This window comes from Tasmannia lanceolata, unplaced genomic scaffold (assembly GCF_043159265.1).
Source record: "Tasmannia lanceolata isolate RefF3 unplaced genomic scaffold, GAP_Taslan_0.1 ptg000015l, whole genome shotgun sequence".
Taxonomy (NCBI): domain Eukaryota; kingdom Viridiplantae; phylum Streptophyta; class Magnoliopsida; order Canellales; family Winteraceae; genus Tasmannia; species Tasmannia lanceolata.
The window spans coordinates 64,201,777-64,227,465 of NW_027518692.1; the positions used below are offsets into that span (position 1 = coordinate 64,201,777).

At 40.6% G+C, this 25,689-nt stretch overlaps 1 protein-coding gene across 2 annotated transcripts; it reads left to right on the forward strand.

The window, feature by feature from the left end:
• LOC143893029 (secretory carrier-associated membrane protein 1-like) lies at positions 1-24,495 on the forward strand. Of its 2 annotated transcripts, XM_077397969.1 has the most exons (13): positions 4-289; positions 6,859-6,924; positions 9,382-9,495; positions 9,617-9,679; positions 11,133-11,166; positions 11,279-11,401; positions 14,526-14,588; positions 14,681-14,774; positions 14,929-14,974; positions 15,076-15,143; positions 22,840-22,888; positions 24,011-24,076; positions 24,168-24,495. In XM_077397969.1, exons 1-13 carry the CDS (start codon positions 233-235, stop codon positions 24,252-24,254), a joined length of 930 nt encoding a protein of 309 aa, XP_077254084.1. In that variant the 5' UTR covers positions 4-232; the 3' UTR covers positions 24,255-24,495. The 2 variants fall into 2 exon arrangements, with proteins under 2 accessions (XP_077254085.1, XP_077254084.1); XM_077397970.1 differs by lacking the exon at positions 6,859-6,924 and having other exon boundaries at positions 1-289.
• The last annotated feature ends 1,194 nt before the right edge of the window (positions 24,496-25,689 follow it).

Consider the following 25,689-nt stretch of genomic DNA (forward strand, 5'->3'; position numbering starts at 1 on the left):
CACCCGCCAACAGTTACATAATAAAAGATCCAAAAGCCATCCATCCCAAAGCCAACTAAAACTGAAAAACCCATGCAGCCCCCCCCTCTTCTTCTAGAATTTTTTTTTTCCAAAGAGGAAAACTCTATTTCTATAAATCTGTTCTTCCGTTTCATTCGCTTCTCTCTCTCTCTCTCTCTCTCTCTCTATTAGTGATTTGTAGATGCTCTTTTAGTTGTAGCTATACGCTCTCATGGCCGGGCGTTACGATACTAATCCTTTCGACGAAGAAGAAGTCAATCCCTTCGCTGTAAGTTTCATTGAATAATTTCGACTTCTCCTTAATTTCTTTCTTTTCTTTTATATTTGCAATGGTGTTTGGGTTCGAGATCCGGGGAATCAGATCTGAGTATCATGGTTTTTTTTATTCCAAGTGCGAAATTATAAGACGGATATGGGTTCTTAGGGTTTCTTGTTTTTAATCACTTCTCATCATCCGGACATTCAACCTTAATTCGCTTTATTGCTGTGTTTAATGAATTGAATTCTGAGATTGGAGATTATAAGGATTTGGGATTTTAGAGTTCTGGTTTCTAATCACTGTTCAATTTGGTACAAAGGAGTTCGCTTGAGTATCTTGTTTAAAGTGTCACAAGGCGGAATTGTTGATCACTGGGATTGGAAGGAGGTAGGCTCTTTGGGTTTTAGGTTTTTCATTGAGTGCATCTTTTGTTGGTTAGGCCATTCTGCATTCATTCTCGCGGGCATTCTTAGATCTGGTCTTCTGCAGATGCTTCTCTACAATTTTGCGCTGATTTTGTCTAAGGAATGATGCTCTATATAGATATAGAGTTTTTCTTCTTCTTAATTCACTGGGATGATCCATCGAGATTGGGTTATAGTAGTTTGATTTGGAAATGACAAAAATCTATAGATTGTACAAAATTGTGTTAAAGCTGCTCATGGTGGAACCATGGAAAAGAAAAGGAAGGATCTTGTGGAATCTACCGATGAGAGTGACTTATCATCGTTGGTGGTAGAGGGTGACTCTCTCTACGTTATTCGATGGTTGACAGGAAGCCACCCTCACCATTGGAGGTTTTCATATTTGATGGATGAGCTTCAAGATATAGTGGGTTCTTGATTTATTTGGTACTGTCACGTCAGACGGGCGGCAAATAGTCAGGCGGATGCTTTGGCTGGTGCCGAGGTGACGAGGCCCAATTTGGAGATGTTTGACTTCCTTCCCGCTTGAGTCTACAGTGGTTTAATTTTTGATGTCTCTTTTCCTTCCTTTCTTGATCTGACCATCTCGGTCTCGTTGTATGTTTTTTCTATTCTTAATCTTATTTCTATCATTAAAAAAATTAAAAAAAAAGCTGCTCATGGTGGAATATAGTAGTGGTAGTTTCTGGTAGGAGCAAGGTGAGGTTAGGTAGTGGGAGGGAGAGTCCTGGTGAAATTCCGGGGTTGGTGTGGTACATTGGCTGGTTAGAAATTCCAATAACTAAGTCTGGCATTGCGCAAGTTGTTAGTTGTAACACTAACCAATGGAAGCAACTGTTTTACGGAGAATATATTGCCAATGAATGAAAGGAGGCTTAATATTTCCATGTTAAGATATCCCCCCAAGTGAATAGAGAATGCTAATGCTTAAGAGTTAATATTGTTTATTTAGTACATTTGATGCTCTTTTCACCGAGGTTGTGTTCCAGTGAGGTGGTTGTTCCAAAGACTAATAAGAGAAGTTACCTCGTAAATTACTTCCGCTTCACCGTTCATTTACCCTAAAATGGGGGAAGTCGCATACCCCCATGAATATAGTAATTGGTTAGTAACGTAAGTCGGAGACTCGTAGTTTGCTTCAAAATTGGGTCTAGGGGAAGAAGGTTCAAAATTGGCCAAGGGGAGATGGAAGTATCCCACCTATGAGTTGATCACGGGTCAAAGATCGAACTTCCACATATCTAGAATATTTGCCCTTAACACTGATCCCCGAGTTTTTCAATCCCTCGCATGGATAATAGGGTGTAAGGTAGATAGGCTTCCTTTGACATACTTAGGGGCCGTTTGGATACTCGTATTTTAGAATCCTGGATTCCCTCCAAATTGTAGTTGGGAGACAAGAGAAGAAAGAGAGCAGCCGTAGTTTTTTTATTTCTAGCCCTTCTTTCTGACAACAAGAGAGTTGGCGATCGTCCCATGTTTCCAGGTTTTAGAAAACGCAGGATGCGGGAGAGATTTCTAAAACCTGGTTTTCTTACTTAAAATCCAAGAAACGCTGCCAGGACATCATACCAACAGCTTGATCATGACCCTCTTTTACACTATTTTCAAACTAAAACCTGGATTCTAAAATCTGCGTATCCAAATGGCCCCTTAGGGTTGCCTCTAGGGGCAGGCAGACCAAAAAAGATGAGTTGGGACCTAGTTGTGGAAAGAGTAGAAAGGAGATTGGCAACATCGAAGCGCAATTTAGTCTCGAGTGGAGGCATAATAACTTTAATAAAGGAGGTACCGGCAAATATCCCAATATATCAATTGTTCATTTTCAAATGTCCTTAACCATAGTAAAGAAAATGAAACAGATCCAACGACGATTCCTATGGGGAGGGTCCGATGAGAAGCGAGGCATCCATTTGGTTAGCTGGGAAGAGGTTTGTAAACCTATTAAAGGTGGAGGCTTGGGGAGAAGGAAGATAAAGGAGGTGAATCATGCTCTATTGGGAAATGGCTATGGAGGTTTTGGGAGGAAGAATCTCAACTTTGGGCCAAAGTGATCAGAAGTAAGCATGGTGTTACTCCAGGTCATTGGGAATTTGAGGACAGATATAGGGGCGGGAAAAGGGGGAGAGCTTTCCGTTCCTTGTTCTTATGTAGCTGGATCCTACGGAACCTCAAGAATCCTTAGAATGGGATTCCAACTTAAGGCAAGTTGTTAACACATATAGAAAGATTACAAGGAAGAAGCCTCCTATTGATGTAAGTGGTCCCCCTAATCTATTGACAGGTGCATTGAGAATGGAATAGGAGTAGGGACGGTCCTTTGTCCAAAGTGCAATGGCGGGGTAAACTCGGAGTCAGACTGGACGTTGTGCAACCTTGAAACGGGGGTTTCACGGGTAGGGGGTAACAGTATGGGGAGACATTTAATGCCTTAGCTACAAATTTAAAGAAGGAACAAGGTTCAAAGTAGATTGGGAAGTTTTGGCCTTTCAAAAAAAGAAAAAGTAGATTAGGAAGGGATAAGAGCCGAGCCATTCCCTTCTATGACACCCGGCGGGGCCAAACCAATAAAGAAATAAATCGATTCAATGAGCAAAAGGAGAGAGGGATTCGAACCCAATTTTTTTTTTTTTCAATAAATGATTCAAATCATTTTATTGATATGAGCATTCTATATCAGATAAATTGCAAACTATTCTATTCATTTTTAAACCATATTACTTCCTTGGTATCAAAATGAAAGTAATGAAAATTTATAATAGAATAAAATAATCGAATCGAAGTGTTGTATATTTCTATACTCCCGAGAACCTCCATTGTTGACTTGACTATGAATTCCTGTTGGATTGGATTCTGACGAATTTTTTAGCAGGGGACCGGATAAGACTTTGGCAAGATAACTGGTGCTCTCTATCTCCCTTAAAAGGTCCTTTTCCCTTGCTTTCTTTGTTATGACTGCGCATAAGGAGGCCCTAGTAAAGGACAATTTTGAGCGGAGAGGCAACAAAGTTCTATGGAGGCCGGCTTTCAGGATGTACTTTTTTGATAGGGAGTTGCAGATGGTGGCTCTGCTTCTTGAGATGCTAGAAGGGTGCTACATTAAGCAATCTGGAGCAGATAAAAGGGTTTAGATCTGGAGTTCCTATGGGGAGTTCACTGTTAAATCCTTCTATAACCATCTTGTGTCTTGTCCTGTGCCTTCTAGAGTAGCTAGAGTTTGGTCGATCCAAGCACCACCCAGGGTATGCACATTCGGTTGGGCAGCTCTTCTTGGCAGGATCCAGCAGTTGATTTCTTGCACCAGAGAGAGATGTTGATAGTTGATCATTGTGCCTTGTGCATAGAGGCAGGGGAGTCGACCGATCATATTTTCATTCATTGCAAAGTAGCTGGAGAGGTGTGGAGTAGAATCCTATGTAGGTTTGGGATGTCATGGGTTTTCCCCTCAAATTTACAAGATCTACTGGACGGGCAGTCGTCTATCCCATGGAAGAGGAAAGGAAAAATCCTCCGGAATGTGTCTCTTCTAGCGACCATTTGGGTGCTATGGAAAGAGAGAAATGCTAGAGTTTTCAGAGGAATATTGAAGTCTCTGCCCTTCCTATACTTCAAGGTGATAGCATTGCAAATCTCATGGGTGAAATCCCTCCCTTGCTTTGCTTTTGTTTCGACTTTCAACCTATGGAATGGATGCAAGGAGATATGACTTAGTGCAGAGCAGCGGACAATGATAGTGCTGGAATGGAAGCCTCCAACCCAAGTCTTTTTTATGCTTAACTTCGATGGATCAAGTATGGAAACCCGGGTCCTGCTCGTATTGGGGGAGTGTTGAGAGACGACTTGGGCTTTAGTGATCTGGGCATGTTCAGGTCCTATAGGGGTCACAGATGCTAGTGAGATGGAGTTGCGGGCAGTGCACCAGGGGCAAAACTACTACAGAGGGACTCCTTGGATAGGGTGGTAGTAAAGAGGGACTCCCTCAATGTCATCTGATGGCTTAGAGGTTCATATGTCCATCCTTGGAGATTTGCACAGTACTTCGATGAGATTCAAGATCAAGTGGGATGCTCATCGATTTCCTTTCATCACATCTGTAGGTCCACCAATGGTGTGGCTGACAACCTAGCGAGGGATGGTGTTGCCAAGGAGGAATTGGAGATTTTCGACTTCCTCCCTCCTTGACATTATTGTCTTTCTATTTCTTTTTTGTATTCAAAGCTTTCTGTTTTTTCTGTTGCTTCCTGTATTGACCAGCTCGGTCCTTTTTCCGCCTTTTTAATGAAATTTCACTTCCATTGAAAAAAAAAACTAAAGTTGGAGTGGTCGTAAGTCGGAGTTCGCGAGGGGTGCAGGGAGGGAATCGAAAAAGACTTGTTTTCATTTCTTCTCCACGAACACCTCCCCGCTCTCTCTCTCTCCCTCCTCTTTACTGATTCAACCAGGCATTTGGCAAGCCATTGAGTTAAGGGAGCAAGTCACCAAAAAGCATCCTTTTTTTCTCTTTCTGCATTTCGCCATTTCCTCTCAATTCTTGGAAGCCATTCATGTAGCTAAGGTGATATTGGTGACCTCCTTTTCTCCTCATTATTAGGTTTTATGCAGTTCATCTGGATGATATTTTCTAGTGCAATACTTGCGTGCATTTTATCATAGGTAAGTCTAGTTTGCCTAGGGCATCGGGGTAGTAATTCAAGATTCCCCAACATTGTTGGATTCACAACCTTGGTGGAGATCCATTGTCGCTCTAAGCTGGTGCGTGAAGCGAAACGTATTGACGTATTGTGCAAGCAGCTGAAGCCTTGGATCAGACAATCTGAGATCAGGTACGGGTTTCTGGTTGTTGGATTTTGCGGGGCGCGTGATTTGGTGCAGGCTTGCAACGTTTGGAATTGAGCCTGATGTGGGTTCTTGTGAGGAACTGACCCTCTGAAAATCCAACAGATTTGACGATGCAATGAAGCTGTTCCAATCCATAAGAGAGCAGAGAATTGATGATCTGGGTGCATCTACTTACGAGGTTCTCATCAGTTGTATGTGTAAGAATGGGAAGGTGATCCAAGCACATATGTTGTTTGATGAAATGCTCAAGAAAAGGGTTGATAACCAGATATTTACAGCATTTTTTTATGGGCTATTTGGAATCTGATGGTTTGCTATTTGTTAACTCGGTCTTAGATCTACATAGCAAGATAACCTTAGTTATGTCGAATTCAAAATTAATGTGGTATATAAATTGTGGAGGTGTAGAATGATTGGTTGTTTGGCTCTAAAATCAGTTCAGCAAGTTTATCTTGATTTTGTTGTTGAATTTTTCTATTGTTTGGCTTCTATTCTTTCAGCCGAAACATAGATTTAGTTGCTGGACTATTCAAGTTTTTTAGGAAATCATTTCTGTGGATTCAAATGACCCCTAATAATCCTTCCATGTAGGACCTGAACTGAGACATATGATCTCCTGTGGCAATCTGACTGTACTAAAGTTAGTGGTCATTGTACAATGTGGCTTCGACTAACCCCTAAATGTCTTGTATGCCCTCCTGCAATAGTTCTAAATCAGTTCTGTTGCAAGAGGTGTGGATCGTAGATACCTCATCAACCAAAAGAAATCCAATCATCAGTACGACCAAAATAGAATGGTAGTGCATGCATACTAGAGAATTTTTAATGATCACAAGATTCCTCAGATCTATGTTACGCCTGCAGTCCCATGCAAAGAAAGAGATTTCCATTTTGCTCGGTCCATCTAGCCCAAAAAACTGCCTCTGTTATATCTTTCAATGACTTTCCTGCGGCAGTAAGACGTTCACAATGGTGACCTCCAACCAGAGCCATGAGGATTCCAAACATTTGCCGGCTTGAGTTCCCTGTACTTCTAATGCTTTGTCTTCAGTTAAAATTTTCATTGGTGCTTTTTAGACTGTTGCCTTGTGGATATCCACCTATCAAATACCCTTGCTTTTCACTTTTTCATAAGACTTCTTCTTTTGTGTTCCATTCTACATCTAATGATAAACCTTCTGAATCTTGTGTATTTCTTATAAAGCTTAATTTTATTGTCAGGGTAGCTCAACATATGTAAATTTTAGTATTCAGCTCGGCTGTAATTCGATAATCGTACATTCAAGTAACTTTTCCTTATGATTTACATATCAGGACCCAACAATTCGGGCAAAAACATCAGGTCAATCAAACTATGGAGGAGGTCCCTTTTATACTACAGTAAGCCTATATTTTATTTTCTCAACCACCATTAGTTTTATATGATGCCATTTTGTTTGCCAAGAATATTAGACATTGTTATTTGCACATTATTGTCCATATACTGCTATTTTAATTTTTTGGTAGGTAAGCTGGGATTGAACCCACGACCTCAAGGTTGAGATACAACGCCTCCTGCACCCGAAAATGAGGCTTGATGAATGAAGGGCCTAGGATCGTCTGATCAAGTTGATCCCAATGCCATTTGGCTGGCTGTATTGATTCTATTCGGAATTCTTGATGGAACCCAAAATGAGGCTTGATGAATCAAGGGCCTAGGATCATCTGATCAAGGTGATCCCAATGCCATTTGGCTGGCCGTATTGATTCTATTCGGATAAATGGATAAACGAGGTAAAAATGAGGCTTGATGAATGAAGGGCGTAGGATCATCTGATCGTCGATCCCAATGCCATTTGGTTGGCTGTATTGATTCTATTCGGAATTTTTGATGGAACCCAAAATGAGGCTTGATGAATCAAGGGCCTAGGATCATCTGATCAATGTGATCCCAATGCCATTTGGCTGGCCATATTGATTCTATTCGGATAAACGGATCTGATCACGTAAAGGAGATAAAAAAATAATTAAAAAAAACGTTACAATCTATGTGAGATCAAGATTGTTGATATAGGGTGGCACCCATGTGAGATCAAGGCCGTTGACTTGTGGTGTATCATGAGGCACGTATGTGAGATCAAGATAGTTGATCTTCATTATATTGTACTTTATTAATAAAATCAATGAATTGAGTGGATTTTTCCTGCATTTTGTGCTTATCTGAAGCATATATTTATGTGATTGTATACATTTTAAGTTTATAATATACCTTACTGTTTGAGGCATCACGCGACAGCTCATGTCACTAGGTGTTCGATGTCGTTAACCATTATGGATGGTTATCTTGCTTATATGATGGTTTCTAAGGATGTATTTGTGCTTATTCTAGCATTTCCTGAAGTTTCACCGTAAAATTCCATCATTTGCGTTTGTTTCTATATTTTTTCGTGATTTAATAGGATTTCCACCAAAATTTCCATTGGAAAAAGCATGGCGATCAAAATGCATACTGAAACCGAAAGAGTATTGTTTGCAACATGGTAGTAGTGTTATCTCTTTGTGATTTCTCTGAAATAGTATTTTCTTAGCATTTTTTGAGTTGCCTCATTCCGAGGTGCAAGTGTTTGGGAGTCCTTTAGATGGGATCATGGGAGGACGGCAAGGCAGTCTGGGATATCAGGTTTGGGCATGCCTTCTTCAACAGAGAAGCAGACTCTGTGCAACTAGATCATCTTTAACATGTGCAGCTTGTGCGGTGCAGCAGAGCAGACAATGGACCATGTCTTCATCCACTGCAGATTTGTGGGTGAGATATGGTGGTTTGTCCTTGCTTAATGTACGATGGGTGCTTCCATAGCATATTGAAGAATTGATTGAGACTTGGGACTTCGCTCTGTTGGGCTCTGAGGGGTAAGACTCTTTGGGATTTGGATATGGCTGTTACCTTGTGGTTGGTCTGGAAGGAGAAAAATAGAAGGATATTCCTGGGCATCTCGAGACCGGCACAGGCCATCCGACATATGCTATTTTCTCTACTACGATGACGTAGGTAGTTGGGTTGACATCCCTTCACTCTACCTGGGATGTGGTTTATTATAGTTCTACATCGAGTATCTCGTGGTCTATTATAGTTCTACATCGAGGGGCTCATCCTCTCATTGGTCTGCCTAAGTTAAACTTTGATGGATCTAGCTTTAGGTAATCTTGGCCTCACTAGGATTAGTGGGATCCCTAGAGGTCCTGACAGCTCGGTGAGATGGGTGTTTTTAGGCCCCATTGATGTGGCTGGTTCTAACAAGGCATAAGTGCTCCAGTGTAGGAAAGGTATCCTACTTGTTGATCGTGTTGTCCTCAATGAGTTGATTGTTGAGGGTGATTTGCTTAATATCATCCATTTGGTGACGAAAGGAATAGGGTTCCCTTGGAGATTCACCGATGCAATGAAGGAGGTTTTGTATCATATTGAGGGTCAGATGCCTTGATTTCAGCACACATATAGGTTGGCAAGCAGGGACATCAATGCTCTTGTCCGTGGTAGAGTTACTAGAGAGGACCTCACAGTTCTTGATCATTTTCCATATGGAGACCGTGATTGATTTTCTCTTTGCCCTTTTTCTGCTGTATTTTTTATCTGTTATTGACCGGTTCAGTTGATTGTTGTTCTCTTTGCCTTTCATTCAATAATTTTTTTTACCATTAAAATAATCATATTTTGACCTCTGGCTATATTGAGCAGATTTTATTGACATTCATATGTTTTATGTCGTTTCTGTGAAGCCTGACCTTTTTTTCTTGTTTCTATGCTGTGTGTCAAGTGTCCTGTTATAGTCTGACCTGTCATCTTTTCAAAATCTGCAGCATCCTGGCAGTGTTCCTGCTGCAAATTCAAGGCTTTCACCTCTTCCTCCTGAACCTGCAGATTTCAACTATGACCGTGGTGCAACAGTTGATATTCCTCTTGATACAACAAAGGTAGCTGGCAAATTTTTGGAAAGTAAAATGCTTTGTGACCTTTGTCCATATGCATAAATATCTTTACGTCTTGTGTGGCAATAGCGTTCAATTTCTCAGACCATTTCTTCTTCATATTTAGGATCTAAAAAAGAAGGAGAAAGAACTCCAAGCCAAGGAGGCAGAATTGAAGAAAAGGGAACAGGTACCCACTGATAAAGTTGCTGGTAACTGCAGCACATACACATGTATCTGAAACTATGGATGTATTCAGTGGCATAATTGTGCATCCTATGACTATTTTTGTCTGCTTTACAATTTTACATATGCTTTCCTACAAGAAACAACTGATGCATCCATTTTCAAATTGTTACTGGTTTTGATAGTCTTCTCGTACTCCTCTTTGTTATCTGCTTCTTAATATTTGAAAGGAATATAACCCGCTCATCTTAGATATCTGGTGCCACTTCTTCTGAATGGGCGAGAATCCATTTGATTACAAAACCCTTGGCCAAATCTACAATAGATGCATGGGTGCATACTTGTTTGTATTTATGGTGTGTCCTCTTGCTTTTAGTGTATAATATATCAAAACCCATTCATTGCGGGATGTAGTTGTTAAAGTATAAAAGATAAATAACGCCTTTCTCCAATTGCTTAAGCTTTTGGAGAAGTTGGTTATTTAACATGGTATCAGAGCCAATGGTCTCGTGTTCAAACCTCCCAGATAGCAAAAATCCACATGCGATGGTCGGCCTGAAGTGGGACCACATGTGCCACGTGTTTGCCAAGTGGGCCACAAGTGCGGGGGAGTGTTAAAGTATAAAAGATAAATAACGCCTTTCTCCAATAGCTTAAGCTTTTGGAGAAGTTGGTTAGTTAACAGTAGTAATTGACAAGCCAAAGTACTCACTTGGCCATGGATTCCTTTCATTTTCAAATATGAATTACTGTCCCTTTCTTCGGTAGTTTGGAATCTGAACCAGTGTTTCAAAACGCAGATGCAGGTCAAAACGCGGTCGAAGAAAATCCTAGTTGACTCGGCACGTGTTCGAGTACTCAGTTGACGCGGCTGAGTACTCGGTTGACGCGGTCATAGCTTGAGAGAGTCAAAGGAGTTTTTATTGATTATGTAGGGTAAAACGCGAAACATGGCGGCAAATTGCGGAACGCGGCTAAGGGAAAAGGGAGTCGATTCGTGGGAGTCCACGATGACACGGGGGAGTTTTAAAACTATGATCTGAACCTTTCATTTTTACCCTTGTAAATGATTATGGAGGATATTTGGTGGTGCCTATCTGAGCCTAAAAGAAGAAAAAGTACGAACAAATCTCGTAGTTTGGTGAATATTCATGGATTTTGATAATTTTACACCTCTCATAACTAATAGTTTCTGGGGTTTTATTATTCCTTTTTTATCAAATCCTTGGGAAGGTGGAGTAGGTCTTGGATGGGTTGAGAGATTAGACATATCTAGGTTTTCTATGATGTGTCATCTTTATAACAGCTGTTTATCAAACACGTTGCTTATGGAAATACATTGTTTTGATAGAATATTTGGATGTATCAGCTCTTTGTCATGCATCACATTATGCTCATCTTTTACTCTCATATGCGTTGCTTATTAACTTCTAATTTACTCTTCTGGTTCCATGAAGGATCTAAAACGGAGGGAAGATGCTGCAGCACGGGGTACTTTCTCATTGCTTGATCAGAGCACTGTAAATTAGTATGTCCATTGTAGTAGTGCTTGACTATGTTTATGTTGCTATGTGACATAATTTTCATTTTCTTATTATTGCAGCTGGAATTGTTATAGAGGAGAAAAATTGGCCTGCATTTTTCCCCATTATTCATCATGATATTGCAAATGAAATTCCCATCCATCTGCAAAGGTTGCAGTATTTTGCCTTTGCAACATTGTTGGGTATGCTTTTCAACTTTATTTCTTGGATGCCATGTTTACATTTTTCCTCCGCTGGTGGAAGTTGCGTGCATGGTTTGTTAGTTCACAAAACAAGCATTTATATCATTCTTAGCACATTTTAGTTCAGGTTTTGATAACTATTTGTATTGGGACCACTAGTTTTAGGGAATTGGGGAAATTTGGCAGAAGTGCCATGAAAAGTAGCTTGCTAAAGTGTAACACATTGTTGAATTGGATGCATCATATGTAAGTGAACTGTATGAATGCAAAAGTATTGACTTACACTATGCATATGAAAGGATGGAGATGATTCTTTGCACTCCCTTGGTTTGATATTGGCACTCTTCTCTTTATTTTGACCTCCTCTAATTTGCTGCTGATAGCTTGTTGGAATTTGTAATAGCCAATGAGAGAAGTGTAAATGAGAGGGCTGTAAAAAAGTAAAGCAAGAGAATGCTGATATCATCTCCCATGCAAAAATCATTCTCTCTCTCTCTCTCTCTCTCTTTTTTTTTTAAATTCCATATTTTTTTAATTTTTTTTTCTTTGATGAGTTTTGGGGTTCTTTTAATCCCTGTTTGCTCTTCTTCCAAAAAAAATGTTAAAAGAATGTGCAATATATATATATATATATATATATATATATATATATATATATATATATATGAGAAAAGGGTTCCTGCACTCGAGCGCAGATAATAAGCTTATCTGCTCTCGAGCACAGTAACCGGCGGGGGGGGGGGGGGGGGGGGGGTGGGGAGGGGGCGCATTGGGGGGTGATCCTAAGCATTCATTTGGAAGGCTCCATCATAGATGGGGTGCCTACCAAAAATCAGCTCCATTGGATCACCATAGGGTGTCCATTTGTGGGGCCAAAAATGGACAGATACTGTTTGTCCACTATCTGCCCATTTTTTGGGCCCACAAATGGACACCCTAAGGTGATCCAATGGAGCTGATTTTTGGTGGACATCCTATCCATGAAAGGGCCCATCAAGTGAATGCTTTGGATCCCACCAAAAAATGTGTCCCCCCTGTGGCGCAGAAACCCTTCTCTCTCTCTCTCTCTCTCTCTCTATATATATATATATATATATATATATATAGGGAAAAATGTTTATGAGCTCGATCGCAGATAGCTTATCTGTGCTCGAGTGCTGATAAATCACGTGGACCCACATTTATGGGGTGATCCAAAGCATCCATTTCAAAGGCCCTATCATCCATAGGGTGTGCACAAAAAATCAGCTCCATTGGATCATCCTAACCCTTCCAATAGTGGAGGGGGAAAATGGACGGGTTAGGATGATCCAATGGAGCTGATTTTTTGTGGACACCCTATCTATGATAGGGCCTTCCAAATGAATGCTTTGGATCACCCCAACAATGTGGGCCCACCTAGATAAGCTTATCTAAGCTCGAGCACGCATATAAGCTTATATGCGCTCGAGGACCCAAACACATGGGTCCCACATTTTTTGAGGTGATCCTAACCATTCATTTGCAAGGCCCCATAATGGATAGGGTGTGTACCAAAAATCAGGTCCATTGGATCATCCTAACCCCTCCAAAAGTGGAGGGCAAAAATGGGTAGATTTGTGGCAAACGGTGTCTGTCCATTTGCCCTCCACTTTTGGATGGGTTAGGATGATTCTATGGAGCTGATTTTGTGTATACACCCTATCTATGTAAGGGCCTTTCAAATGAATGCTTTGGAACATCCTAACAAAGTGGGCCCACATGAGTTTTGGGCTCTCGAGCGCAGATTAGCTATATCCGCTCGAGCGCACAATCATTTTCCTCGGCTGCTCAGATAAGCTTACTTGAGCAGATATTATTTGGATGATCCAAAGCATTCATTTGATAGGCCCTCATATAGATAGGGTGTGCCCAAAAAATCAGCTCCATGGGATCATCCTATACGTTCAAACGGTGGAGACAAAATATGGACAAATTTGTGAAGGTTTATACACGTCCATTTTTAACTCCACAAATTGTAGGGTTGGGATGATCCTATAGAGCTCATTTTTTGGGCACACCCTATCTATATGAGGGCCTATCAAATGAATGTTGTGGATCATCCAAACAATGTGGCCCCCCTATGTTTGTGAGCTCTGCTCAGATAAGCTTATCTGAGCAGCTTCTCACAAACCATTTCCTCTCTCTCTCTCTCTCTCTCTCTCTCTCTCTCTCTGTGTGTGTGTGTGTGTGTAACGTTGGCCGACTAGATAACGTTATCCAGTCCGCCAGCCAGAAATACAACGGGCCCACATTGTTTGGATGATCCAAAGCATTCATTTGATAGGCACTGACATAGATTGGGTGTGCTTGAAAAATCATCTTTATAGGATCATCCTAACCCTTCGGTTTGTAGGGGAGAAAAATGGACAGATTTGTAGAGGTTTAATTTATACCCGTCCATTTTAACCTCCACAAACTGAAGGGTTAGGATGATCCTATGGAGATGATTTTTTGGGCACACCCTATCAATGTCAGGGCACATCAAATGAATGGTTTACATCACCCAGACAACGTGGGCCCGCCCTATTTCTAGTCGACGGACTTGATAAATCTATCTAGTCGGACTACTAGAAACACTTTCCATATATATAAAAAAAGGGCGGCCCAGTGCACGAGGCTCTCGCCATTGCGGGGTCTGGGGAGGGCTAGATGTACGTTATTATTTTGTTTACTATTTAAATATATAAATGCTATTTAATCGATGAACGTTTTGCAGTTTCCCCATCAAAGTACCAAGATATGGTTGTCTGTTTTTCTTGAAAAATATGTAGAGATGCAGGAAGAAAAATACATTGGCATGTCCATGAATGTGTCTCTTTTCATGCTTTGTTGTGCGATTTTGGACCTTTAGAAGCTATCTCATTATCTTGAGCACGCCTCCAGGATGCATGCTTCTGAGTAGAGCTTTTCTTTTGGTAAAATAGGTAGTACAGTGTTCAGCATTTAAAAAAGCTTCTCATTATTATTTTATTTTATATTTTTAGCTCTGTTTAAAATGCTTCGTTGCATGGACATGTTGAATGTACTCAATTTATGGACTGTTGCACCAATTTTTTGTTGAATGCATGTAACATGTTCCTAATAACTTTAAGATTTTATGCAGGACTGGTATTATGTCTTTTTTGGAATATTATAGCCGTTACAGCAGCCTGGATTAAAGGGGAAGGTTAGCTTGGAAAGCTTGACTATATCTAATATATATTCCACTTCTATATTTTTGAAATAAGTGATGTTAACGAAGCATATCTTATCTTGTAGGTGTAAAGATCTGGTTCCTTGCTATTATCTACTTTATATCAGGTGTTCCAGGAGGTTATGTATTGTGGTATCGTCCTCTTTATCGTGCCATGAGGTACTTACCTCTTGCTACATATTTCCTATGGTTTTCAGAATCTTGGTTCGCATTGTATTTATCCATAATTTCATTCTTGTGTGTTATTTGTGGCTTTGACTCATGCTTCTACTCAACAAGATTGCATTACTTAATCACATTCTGACATTTTCAGGACTGAAAGTGCTTTAAGGTTTGGGTGGTTTTTCTTGTTTTACCTGGTAATTTTTTTTGCATCTTTTATATTACATTTGGATTGACATGTTTTTCTGCCCAAAATCATTTCTGATGCCTCACTTTTGCTTCTTTGATTTCTCTTCAGCTTCACATTTGCTTCTGCATCTTTGCTGCGGTGGCTCCTCCCATTATTTTCAAAGGGAAATCTTTGACGTAAGTACGCCATAAAATTTAGAGAAACACTTTTTGAATGAGCATTGTTCTTGTTTGTGGAGAGGGCCTCAGCTTATAGTGACACAAATTTTCAAATGCTAGTCACTACTCACTAGCCTGTTTGAATGAGCATTGGCAAACCGGATTCACCTTTTAAGGAAAGGAGAAAAGAAGGAATGAGCAACATCTTCTCATCATTACCCATCTCTTTCCATCACCGTTGTTATCTCGTCTCTGTTGTCGTCACTGTCTTCATCTCTGTCACTGTTTCCATTGCCAATGCTGCATCATCATGGTCATCCCCTATAGCGTATCTTTGATTCCGGGATGATGGGGTTGAAGAGGGGAAATTTTTCATGCTTTGTCTAAGGGTTTGTTTTGCAAGGGGGAAACAGTGCAGTGTAGCAACCTGTATTTCTGTTGGAAAGGAGAAGGCCAACGGAATAGCGAGGGAAAGAGAAAAAGGATATAATTGTGCTTTTAGAGAAAGATGCAAAATACTGTACCGTTTGATCCTGTAAAAGAAAAGTGAACCCTAATTGTGTTTTCTCTACGAATTCTTTTAGAAAACATCAAATACAACCTTAAATATCGTGTTCTGTCTCCATTTGAAAACAAAAACCCCGTGTTCTGTCTGCATCCGTGTCTAAAAATATCGAAGTGATGTGTTGTGAATTAATCAAAGAAAGAATGTTATGTGATAAAAATATAGTTCCATAAGACAACCGACTGCTTATGTATCTGGTTTGACAGTCATCTCATGTGTCATTCGGCCTTAGGAACTCTTTTATCTGTCACACTAGGGTCACTTTGCTCTTGGGACTTTACCTTCTTGAAGTACTATTACGTGCCTTTGACATTGGCAGGCTGAATGTATAGCATATTCGACTGATCATTCTTGTGGAGTTACCTGCTGGGAGTTGGGGCATTCTGTATATCTTTTTTTTAAAAAAAATTGACAAATATATTCATACTAGCAAAATTTACGATGGGGACCGATAGTCCCACCAGGTTTACATAGTATGAATTGCCCAGGAGCATTCTCCTTGGCCCAAAACAAAAGCCTATTACCCCTCATACTACCCCTTACATTACCCAATAGCTTCCATTGTAACGAATCCAACAAAAAATGCCATATAGTGGGCCCACCAAGTTAAGATCGTGACCTGTCACGTCACACAGACTTCTCCACCACATTCCTAATTCAATTTTCAAAAATCCCGCTCGAAGGCCAATAGCTATTGTACGCCCGTAACTGTGCATGATAGCCGACCACCCAACAACACCGTCGGATCTCCGGCAGCTTCCACCTCGTACCACCACCAAAATCCGACGGGTCATCCTCCAATCCCTTCTACGTCTCCTCCACAAAAGTCAACTCCGCCGAGAGAGTCTCAGCCACCACCATTGTCGTCAAGCTCTAGTTGGTCTTACACGGCTCCAGGTCCAGCACCCCACGGCGACTTCCACGGTTTTCTTCGGCTCCAGATGTAGCTTCACGGCCTCCACAGCTCCCAATCCAGCCTCCTCGGCCCCAGATCCTGCCTCCACAACCCTAAATCTAGCCACCACGGAAGAGCCATGCTCCAAATCTGGCATCCACGGTTCCCATGTCGGCCTCCACGGTTCCCGTGTCGGCCTCCACTAGCCATCACACCCGTCCTCAAGCCACCCACGATCTTGATTCCAAAGACCACAGCCTCCTACGGTCAAACACAACAACCCCATTGCTAAGACCGTCGATCCACAGCCTCCCAGATCCCCTATGGCCTCCGGATCCGATAATCCACGGCCTTGCACTGCCTATAGCTGGCCTTCCGCGGCTCCAAGTCCAACACCCCACGGCCTTTCACAACCTCCAGCAACCTCCACGGTTTTCCCCAGCTACAGATCCAGCTTCACGGCCTCCATGGCTTCAGATCCGGCCTCCACGGCTCCCAATTCAGCCTCCACGGCCCCAGATCCTGCCTCCACAGCCCTAGATCTCGCCACCACGGAAGAGCCATGCTCCAGATCTGGCCTCCACGGTTCCCGATTTGGCCTCCGTGGCTCATCTTTTGCAAACAATGGGAGAGACGAGAAAAAGAGGGCGAGACTCAAAAAACAGCAATGGGGAGAGACGAGAAAAAGAGGGCGAGACTCAAAAAACAGCAATGGGGAGAGACGAGAGGGCGAGATTCCAAAGAGAGAGAGAGAGAGAGAGAGAGAGAGAGAGAGAGAGAGAGAGAGAGAGAGAGAGAAACCGCCTTTTCCCCCTAGGGAGGGAGCTTTTTTGTCGCCTTTTTTTCCTTTCTGTATATCTTTTGTTAGTTTATTTACATGAACAATATTTATTTCTTGCAGAAGCCATGATTCCTAGCATCTTCACTTTTTTAATGCGAATTATGGGTACCCTCCACAATCTTTGAGTGCTTATTCTCGGGTCCTTCGATTAGGAATAACCAAGTTCATGTTCAGAAACTTGCTCATTGGCTCAAAACATGGCCAAGTTGGCTTCGTTTGGCCCGTCTCTGCTGAGACTACACTACCATATATTTGAATGGTAAAAGATTTGTATAAAAAAGAAAGAAAGAAGACAAGAAGCCATGACTGAGATGGTCGGGAAATGGAACAAAACTGAAAGAAAACAAAACAAAAAAGAGCAACAAAAAGAGGAAACATACGAAGCCATGTTCCTTAGGGAGGGAGGAAATCAAATATACCCAGATCCTCTCTACTAATACCAGATCGAGCCAATCTATCTGCATCACTATTCGCCGACCATTTCACATGCTGAAATTACACTTAGAAGTCTGCCACTCTCTCCTAGATCTCCTCAACCCTATTGGCAAATCTCCAAGCCAACCTGATTGAATCCCTGTCTTCTTTTATTCTAATTCCTTGCAAGGCAGATCTCATTTCCACTCCATTGGAGGCCATGATTCTAATGGGGCCGGAGAAAGCCCACCTCGTCAACCCTTGATCATCTCTGAGGAGACCTCCAATGCCAACTGAACCAAGGTTACCCAAAACCTCGATCAATCGAAGTTAAGCTTCAAAAATCTCTGTCAAGAGGAGATCGAAGTTAAGCTTCAAAAATCTCTGTCAAGAGGAGACCAGCGAGGGGCAGGAACTTCTTTATTGTCCCCAGGAAAGAAAATCTCTCTCCCGCATCTCCATAAATCTCATCTCGACTTAAACCTGAAAGATAGAAGAGGCTTCACCTATGCAATGGTTAGAGAAATGACTTATGAAGAAGAAATACGAGCTTTTAACCAAGCCTCTAAAGATTCCATCATTTCTTTCCTTCCAAATCACCCATATCTTTGCTATCAATACCACTTTCTATAATATCATCCCGTTACTTCTCCATGAGTCAAAGAACCAACAATCAAGGAGATTGACCAAACTCTCTGGGAAGATCTACGATAATTCAAATTTCCCAAGAATACGACACCAGATCTTTCTGGTAAACCTACATTGTAAAATGTATAGAGAAAGACGGATTTCACAACATCGGCAAATCCTCTTCTCAAATAGTGAAACCAAAGTTTACACTAGCCCAAGATCAATAACCCAAAGTAGAAGAAGAGCAACCACCAACAAGATGTGCTTCAATATATATGAGAGAAGAACAAAACTACAAGTAGAAAGCTTCAAGAAGAAAGCTTCAAAAATTATGGAGAAAATATGAGAAAGTTGGCACTTTGCTTCAAACACTAGCTTGCACACAAGAGAGCTTCAATGAAGCTTCAATGGAGGTCTAGGTACATAGTGGAGAATCTCTACCAAAATGAAGTTAATAATAATAAGCTTAGTCAAAGGAAAGTAGAGAAGTAATAGCTTTCGTAGGAGATAGTGGGTATGGGAAAGTGGGGACTTTAATGCTAGGAAAGTGGTAGTGGGTTTAGAGTTTCAAGTAGGGTTTGAATTTGAAATAGGAAGTAGTGGGAAAAGATGGAGCAAACTTGTGTGGCTCACACATGTGCAAACTAGGCCAACAAAAGACCAAAATGCCCATGGGCACAAAATACATTTTTGTCCTCACTACACCTCTCAAAATAAAATAAACTAAAAGCTGCCCAAAAAATACACTTTAAAATTTAACAAAAAGGGATTTGCTAGGCAATTTCAAAGCCATTTCGCGATTGGATTTTACATGTGAGAACAGACACCTCAGATGAATTAAATGAATAAGACAAAATTTACCAAAAAGTCAACCTGTGTGGCTACTCTCACATGCAAAAGCCAGCCGCGAAATTGCCTAGCAAATCCCATGTAAAATATATGATCAATTGTCTCTCCAGCCTTGGTGCATAAAACACAACAGTCAAAGATTAATATTCGCTGATTACGCAGGTGGTCTATTGTTTGAATCTTATCATGAAATGTCGTCCCCTCGAATGTGCAGACTCTAAGTGGGGCTAGGATACTCCATACTATAGTCAATGCAAGGAAAGAGGATGTTGAGCCAGATGGTGATTGAAGGATTTGACGGAGAAAACCCCAGACTAATTCTAGATCAAACCCTTGTCTTCTACTAACTTCTTTATATGACGAGAACCCAATAAATTTAATAAGCTGGCAATACCATCGATTTTCCGATCGAATAAATGCCTTCTAAAGTTAATCTTGTATGAGATCCGGCCTTCCTCCCACTAAAAGCAATCTGAGACAAAGGCATCCTTTTCTAAGATCACTGCAAATAAATCAAGGAACACTCTGGCCAAAACTAACCCATCACACCAATTGTGCAGCCAAAATTTTATCATATCCCCTTTTTAAACTCTGAATCTAATTCCTCTGTCATACTTCTTAATCTTCAAGATATCAGTCCACACCATCAGCCCATTACTCCTAAAGGGTGCAACTCGGGTCGGGTTCAACCCGATCTTTTTTCGGGTTGAGTTCGGGTCGGGGTCAGGTTGACTTTTCCCAACCCAGGTGGGGTTCGGGTTGCGGGTTTGGCAACCTAACCTGAGTGAAACCCAGCATTTTTTTATAATTTTTTACCTTTTTAAGCTTAAAAACTCGGGTTGAAGTCGGATCAGGCTCGGGTTGGAAAAATGGGTTCCTCGGGTCGGGTTCGGGTTGGAAAATGGTTTCATCGGGTTGGCCTCAACCCGACCCGAGTTGCACCCCTAGCAGATAGTAGGCCAAATAAATGGCATATTTTCCCATTAGTTACATATTTTTAGTTTTCATTATTATTTAGTTTTTAGGATTTTATTTCCCATGTTATTTTTAGGGATTTTATTTTTCATAGAATCTTAGTTCCATTGCCTATATATAGGCCTCATGTATTAGGGACAATAAGAAGTTTTGGATGATTAATTGAATTGAGAGCTTCTCCCCCATATGAGATACCAACGAGTGTTTATCTTTTGGAGGATGGTCATGGATTGATACTTCGTGTGGCTCTCATGCCAGTCCAAGAGGAGTACGTTGCCATTTTTCCAGCTTCATTGATTCTCAGAAGAGATTCGTGTATTTATGATTCTACATGGGCGATTTCTTCCCTATCATTGGGGCAGCATTTCAGATCACTTTATATACATATATATGTTTAGTTTTCCATGTTATTTAGTTTTTAGGATTTTATTTTCCATGTTATTTTTAGGGATTTTATTTTCCATAGAATTTTAATTCCATTGCCTATATATAGGCCTCATGTATTAGGAATGATAAGTTTTTGGATGATTAATTAAATTGAGATTCTCCCCTCTAATTTTCTCTCTTTTTCTCCCCTCTAATTTTTTCTCTTTTTCTCCCCTCTAACTCTTTTCTTCTCCTACTTCTAGTTCTACTCTTCTTCTTCTATTCTTCTTCTCATATACTTCTTTTTCTTCTCTCCTATTCTTCTTCTTCTGTTCTCTTTCTCCTCTTCTTCTATTTCTCTTCCCGCTCCTACATCACCATCTTGCCAAGAAGTTAACCGTACTTACTCTCTCCTTTTTTTTTCTTCTTCTGAAAAGTAACATTACCATTCCAGAGCCAAACGGACAGAGTACAAAGAAGGGACAAGATTTCCCCAAAACATGCACAAAAAGGTCCAGTGACCCTACATCGAACCAATATCGAAAGTGGTTGGCTAGACCCTCAGCCAAGGAATTAGCTGAATGTCTCCAGTGCACAAATTGAGGATGGATCATGCGGGAAAAATCCCGTATTTCATCGAGAAGTTAACCGTACTTACTCTTAATCACATTGGCCCACAGATGTGAGCGTTCTTCCCCAAATTTCCGTAGCCATTTACGTAGGAGAGCATTGTTCACACTTATATATATATATATATATATATATATATATATATAGAGAGAGAGAGAGAGAGAGAGAGAGAGAGAGAGAGAGAGAGAGAACGGTTCCTACACATATGTGTAGAGAGTTCTCTACACACTAGCTTAAAATACAGTGGGGGCCACATTATTTGGGTGATCCAAACCATTCATTTTTAAGGCCCTCTCATAGATAGGGTGTCCACAAAAAATCAGATCCATAGGATCATCCTAACCATTCAAACTTTGGAGGCAAAAAATGAACTAATTTGTGAAGGTTTAAAGACATCCATTTTACCTCCACAAATCGTAGGGTTGGGATGATCCTATGGATCTGATTTTTTGTAGACACCCTATCTATGTGAGGGCCTTTAAAATGGATGGCTTGGATCACCCAAACAATGTGGGCCCCCACTGTATTTTAAGCTAGTGTGTAGAGAACTCTCTACACGTGTGTAGGAACCATTTTCTCATATATATGAGAAAAGTGTCTCTAATCTCTAGTCTGCCGACCAAAAACATAGTGGGCCCGCATTGTTTGGATGATCCACGGCATTCATTTGATATATATATATATATATAGAGAGAGAGAGGAAAGTGTTTCTACTCGGTCCCCTAGATAAGCTTATCTACTCCTCCCTTTAAAAAAATACAGTGGGCCCACGCTGTTTGGATGATCCAAAGCATTCATTTGATAGGTCTTAACATAGATAGGGTGTGCCCAAAAAATCAGCACCAAAGGGTCATCCTAGCCCTTCGTTTTGTAGTGCCTTGTGGTGCCCAGAATGGACACATATAAACGTCCACGTTTATATGCGTCCATTTTGGACACGGTGTGCCCAACAAAACGAAGGGCTAGGATGACCCTTTGGTGCTGATTTTTTGGGCACACCCTATCTATGTTAAGACCTATCAAATGAATGCTTTGGATCATCCAAACAGCGTGGGCCCACTGTATTTTTTTAAAGGGAGGAGTAGATAAGCTTATCTAGGGGACCGAGTAGAAACACTTTCCTCATATATAATAATAATAATAAATTTTTTCATAGACAACCAAATAAAACAGAAAAACTGATAGCGAGTTTTGAGCATCGTCCATGTGTTACCACTCTTGAACTATGACGACGAAAAGCTCAGAAAGGCCGTAATAGGATGAGGGGAAAATGCGATTCAGCTTTTCAAGTTATGAGAGGAAAATCTACTTTTATGCCATGAAAGACTCAGAGAACTGCTGAAAGTGAAATAATTCTTATTATCCTAAGATTGATATTACATGTCAGTGTATTTAGTTACAATGATGGATGGTGTCAAAGCATAAAGGATAATAAGTTGGACATATTCGGATATAGTGTAGGATTCTAAAATAAATATTATAATCTCTCTCTCATGAAGCACTGCATACTGTACTGATGTTTTTTCTCTGTTGTGTTTCTATTGAACAGAGGTATCCTCCCAGCAATAGATGTCATCAGCAATCATGTTTTGGTTGGGGTAAGTTTGATGCTTCTACCTAGTTTATTAGTTGGTTGCTAAAATCTTTTGTTTCTGACAAATTCCAGGTTTCTATTGCTGACTGATCAAGCATAGTAATTAATTGGGAACATAGAAACACTATGATTTGTGGACACGGACACAAGTGTCAGGGTCGACACGGACATGAAGTGTCGGACACAACAAAACCTCAAAATTTAGGAATGGGGAGACGGCTAAAATAGAATGTATAAATAATCTTGATTTGTGTATATAGATTTGTGTGCTGAATTTCAACACGAATATGGGGTGTCAGGCATGGCTAATTCCTAAAAATCTAGAAATAGTGGCATGTCCATACACGTACATACATATAAAGTTACCTACACTTCTTGTAGACATTTAGAAGTGTCGAAAAGAGTGTCGACACATGTTTAAACAATAAATTCAAAGTGTCGGCCAAATCATATTAGAAACATCACAAGGATTAAGGCAATCTAAGGGATTGTGATCCTATGTATTGAAGATCTTTTTTTAATGGATTTTATCAAGCTCTTTGCATACTCAATTGCATATTTTTAATTAACTGATTGAGTGGAATAAGGAAATTGAGTTACACCTTAACGAGAGTTGTGTCATATTACTTGATTGAGTTGCATATGTATTTTCTTTGGGTAATAAGGAATTGAGTTGCCATCAGTTTCTCAAGTACTTGGAGTTTGTAGGCATTGTTGCATCTATATTAATGTGGATGGTGCCACTCATGTACTGCTTATTTGAGTCACCGGCCTTCTTTACCATTATAAAAGCTGAGCATGCCAGCATCCAAACTTGGGTTGTAATAGTTGAGATGAAGTGCTCCATATGGTGAAGCAATTTTTAAAACTCATTGATAGGTTCTGAAGTCAACCAAGCACCCATACATGCGTTGTAATCATTGGGATGAAGTGCTCCATATTGTGGAGCAATGTTTAAAACTCATTGATCGATTCTGAACTCGGCTAAGCTGACTTTGGTTTGGACTTTTTTCTTATACAATAATGTTGTCATAGTCGACTTTGATCATTTGAAGTTTGATGCTTAATCACCATCAATGCCTTAATATTACCTGCTACTGACTGACTGCCTTATTATTGCTTACAGATCTTTTATTTTATTGGGTTTGGCTTCTTCTGCGTTGAGTCATTGCTCAGCGTCTGGGTTATTCAGGTCCTTTTCTTACTTCAGTTATATTGCCTCATGCTTCACTCACCATCACTCTCTTTACATCTTTCACCATTATTTTTGGTTCCACATGCAGCAAGTATATATGTACTTCCGAGGGAGCGGCAAAGCTGCTGAGATGAGGCACGATGCTGCAAGGGGAGCCATGAGGGCAGCACTATAAATAAAGTTGCAACTTTCGCTATTAGTAATTCTTTCTTCACTCGTGCTTGACTGAGTCTGTGGCACATGTTTCATATCTTGGTGGGGGTTCTGTGATTTTATTGCTTTTGCTGTTGCTTAGAGGGTATGGGAGGGTAGAGGAAACTGCAAGCAGCACTGTAATCTTGTATTGGATAGCTACAGCTTCTTTGATTTGCTTTGCCTTGGTTATATTATATAATCAGTCTCTTTGATGGTATAAACACCCCCTTAACATACAAAACGAGCCTTTACCCCTTTAAATTAATCTGTATCCCAGAAGCAATACGAATTGCTCAAACATCCAAAAGATGGGGAGTAGAGCAATATATGTTAATGTACCTGCTGGAGGCACATGGAGATTGGGCCCATTTGTGATGTCTGCATGATTTACTGTTCATTTAGTGGTACCCCCACTGTATAGATTTTATAGCCTAAGGGTGCGTTTGGATTGACGGAATTGAGAATCGATATCGGTATTTGATACTGATTTAGGTGATTCCGACGTTTGGTTTCATTTGCTAAATGTAATGGGAAACTAAACTTGTCACCGGGCAGAAAAAACATGGGAATAATTGGCTCGGTTTGATACCCACCACAGGGGGTGGTATTCTGATTCTCAGAATCGAGAGGAAAACGGCGTCAACATCTCTCTCTCTCTCTCTCTCTCTCTCTCTCTCCATAAATTCCAGTGTTTACACAAACACTAGAATTGGAATTGTTATCCGTTTAGAGGGGGAATTGGAATTTGGAATGGAATGTATTACCGATACCGATTCCTGATTCCGGCAATCCAAAAGCACCCTAAAGGTCTGGCATGAGTGTCGGTTGGTGCTTAATTCTTTCCTAAATCGTCCATTTGCGGTTCTGGAGTGGGGGGTCAAATAGGGCGAATTGCTTCGTTGATGCTCGTATCATGTGCCGGACAATCATTAGTGTCTCATGACTGATATCATGTGGCAACAGCAAGGCAGCTAGTTTTTTCCTTAGCCTTAGATGGACTTGCTATCATCTGTTGACCTCAACCTTTTATGCTTCGATAAAATACTAGTACAACAAACATAAATGACAAAAACTTGGAACAGCTTATCCAGCTACGATATTCAATCCCAGGAACAACTTATTCAGGGATTGCCATCCCCATGATGAATACCTCCATTGGTAATTACTAGTATTGTAACCTGTGTTATACCTCCCAGGAACAACCAATAACCATTCAAAAAAAAAAAAAAAAGTATTGTAACCTGTGTGATGCACACGGCGATCCACATTTTGGCAATGGTTATTGGTTTTAGCAAAAGATCAAAAACCTCGCAAGTATCTGGAAAATGGTAAATTTCACTAGGAAATGAAAAGGGTCCTCTCCAGCCGAATATCAAATGAGATAAAAATAACTAAGAGTTAGTTTTGCATATCTA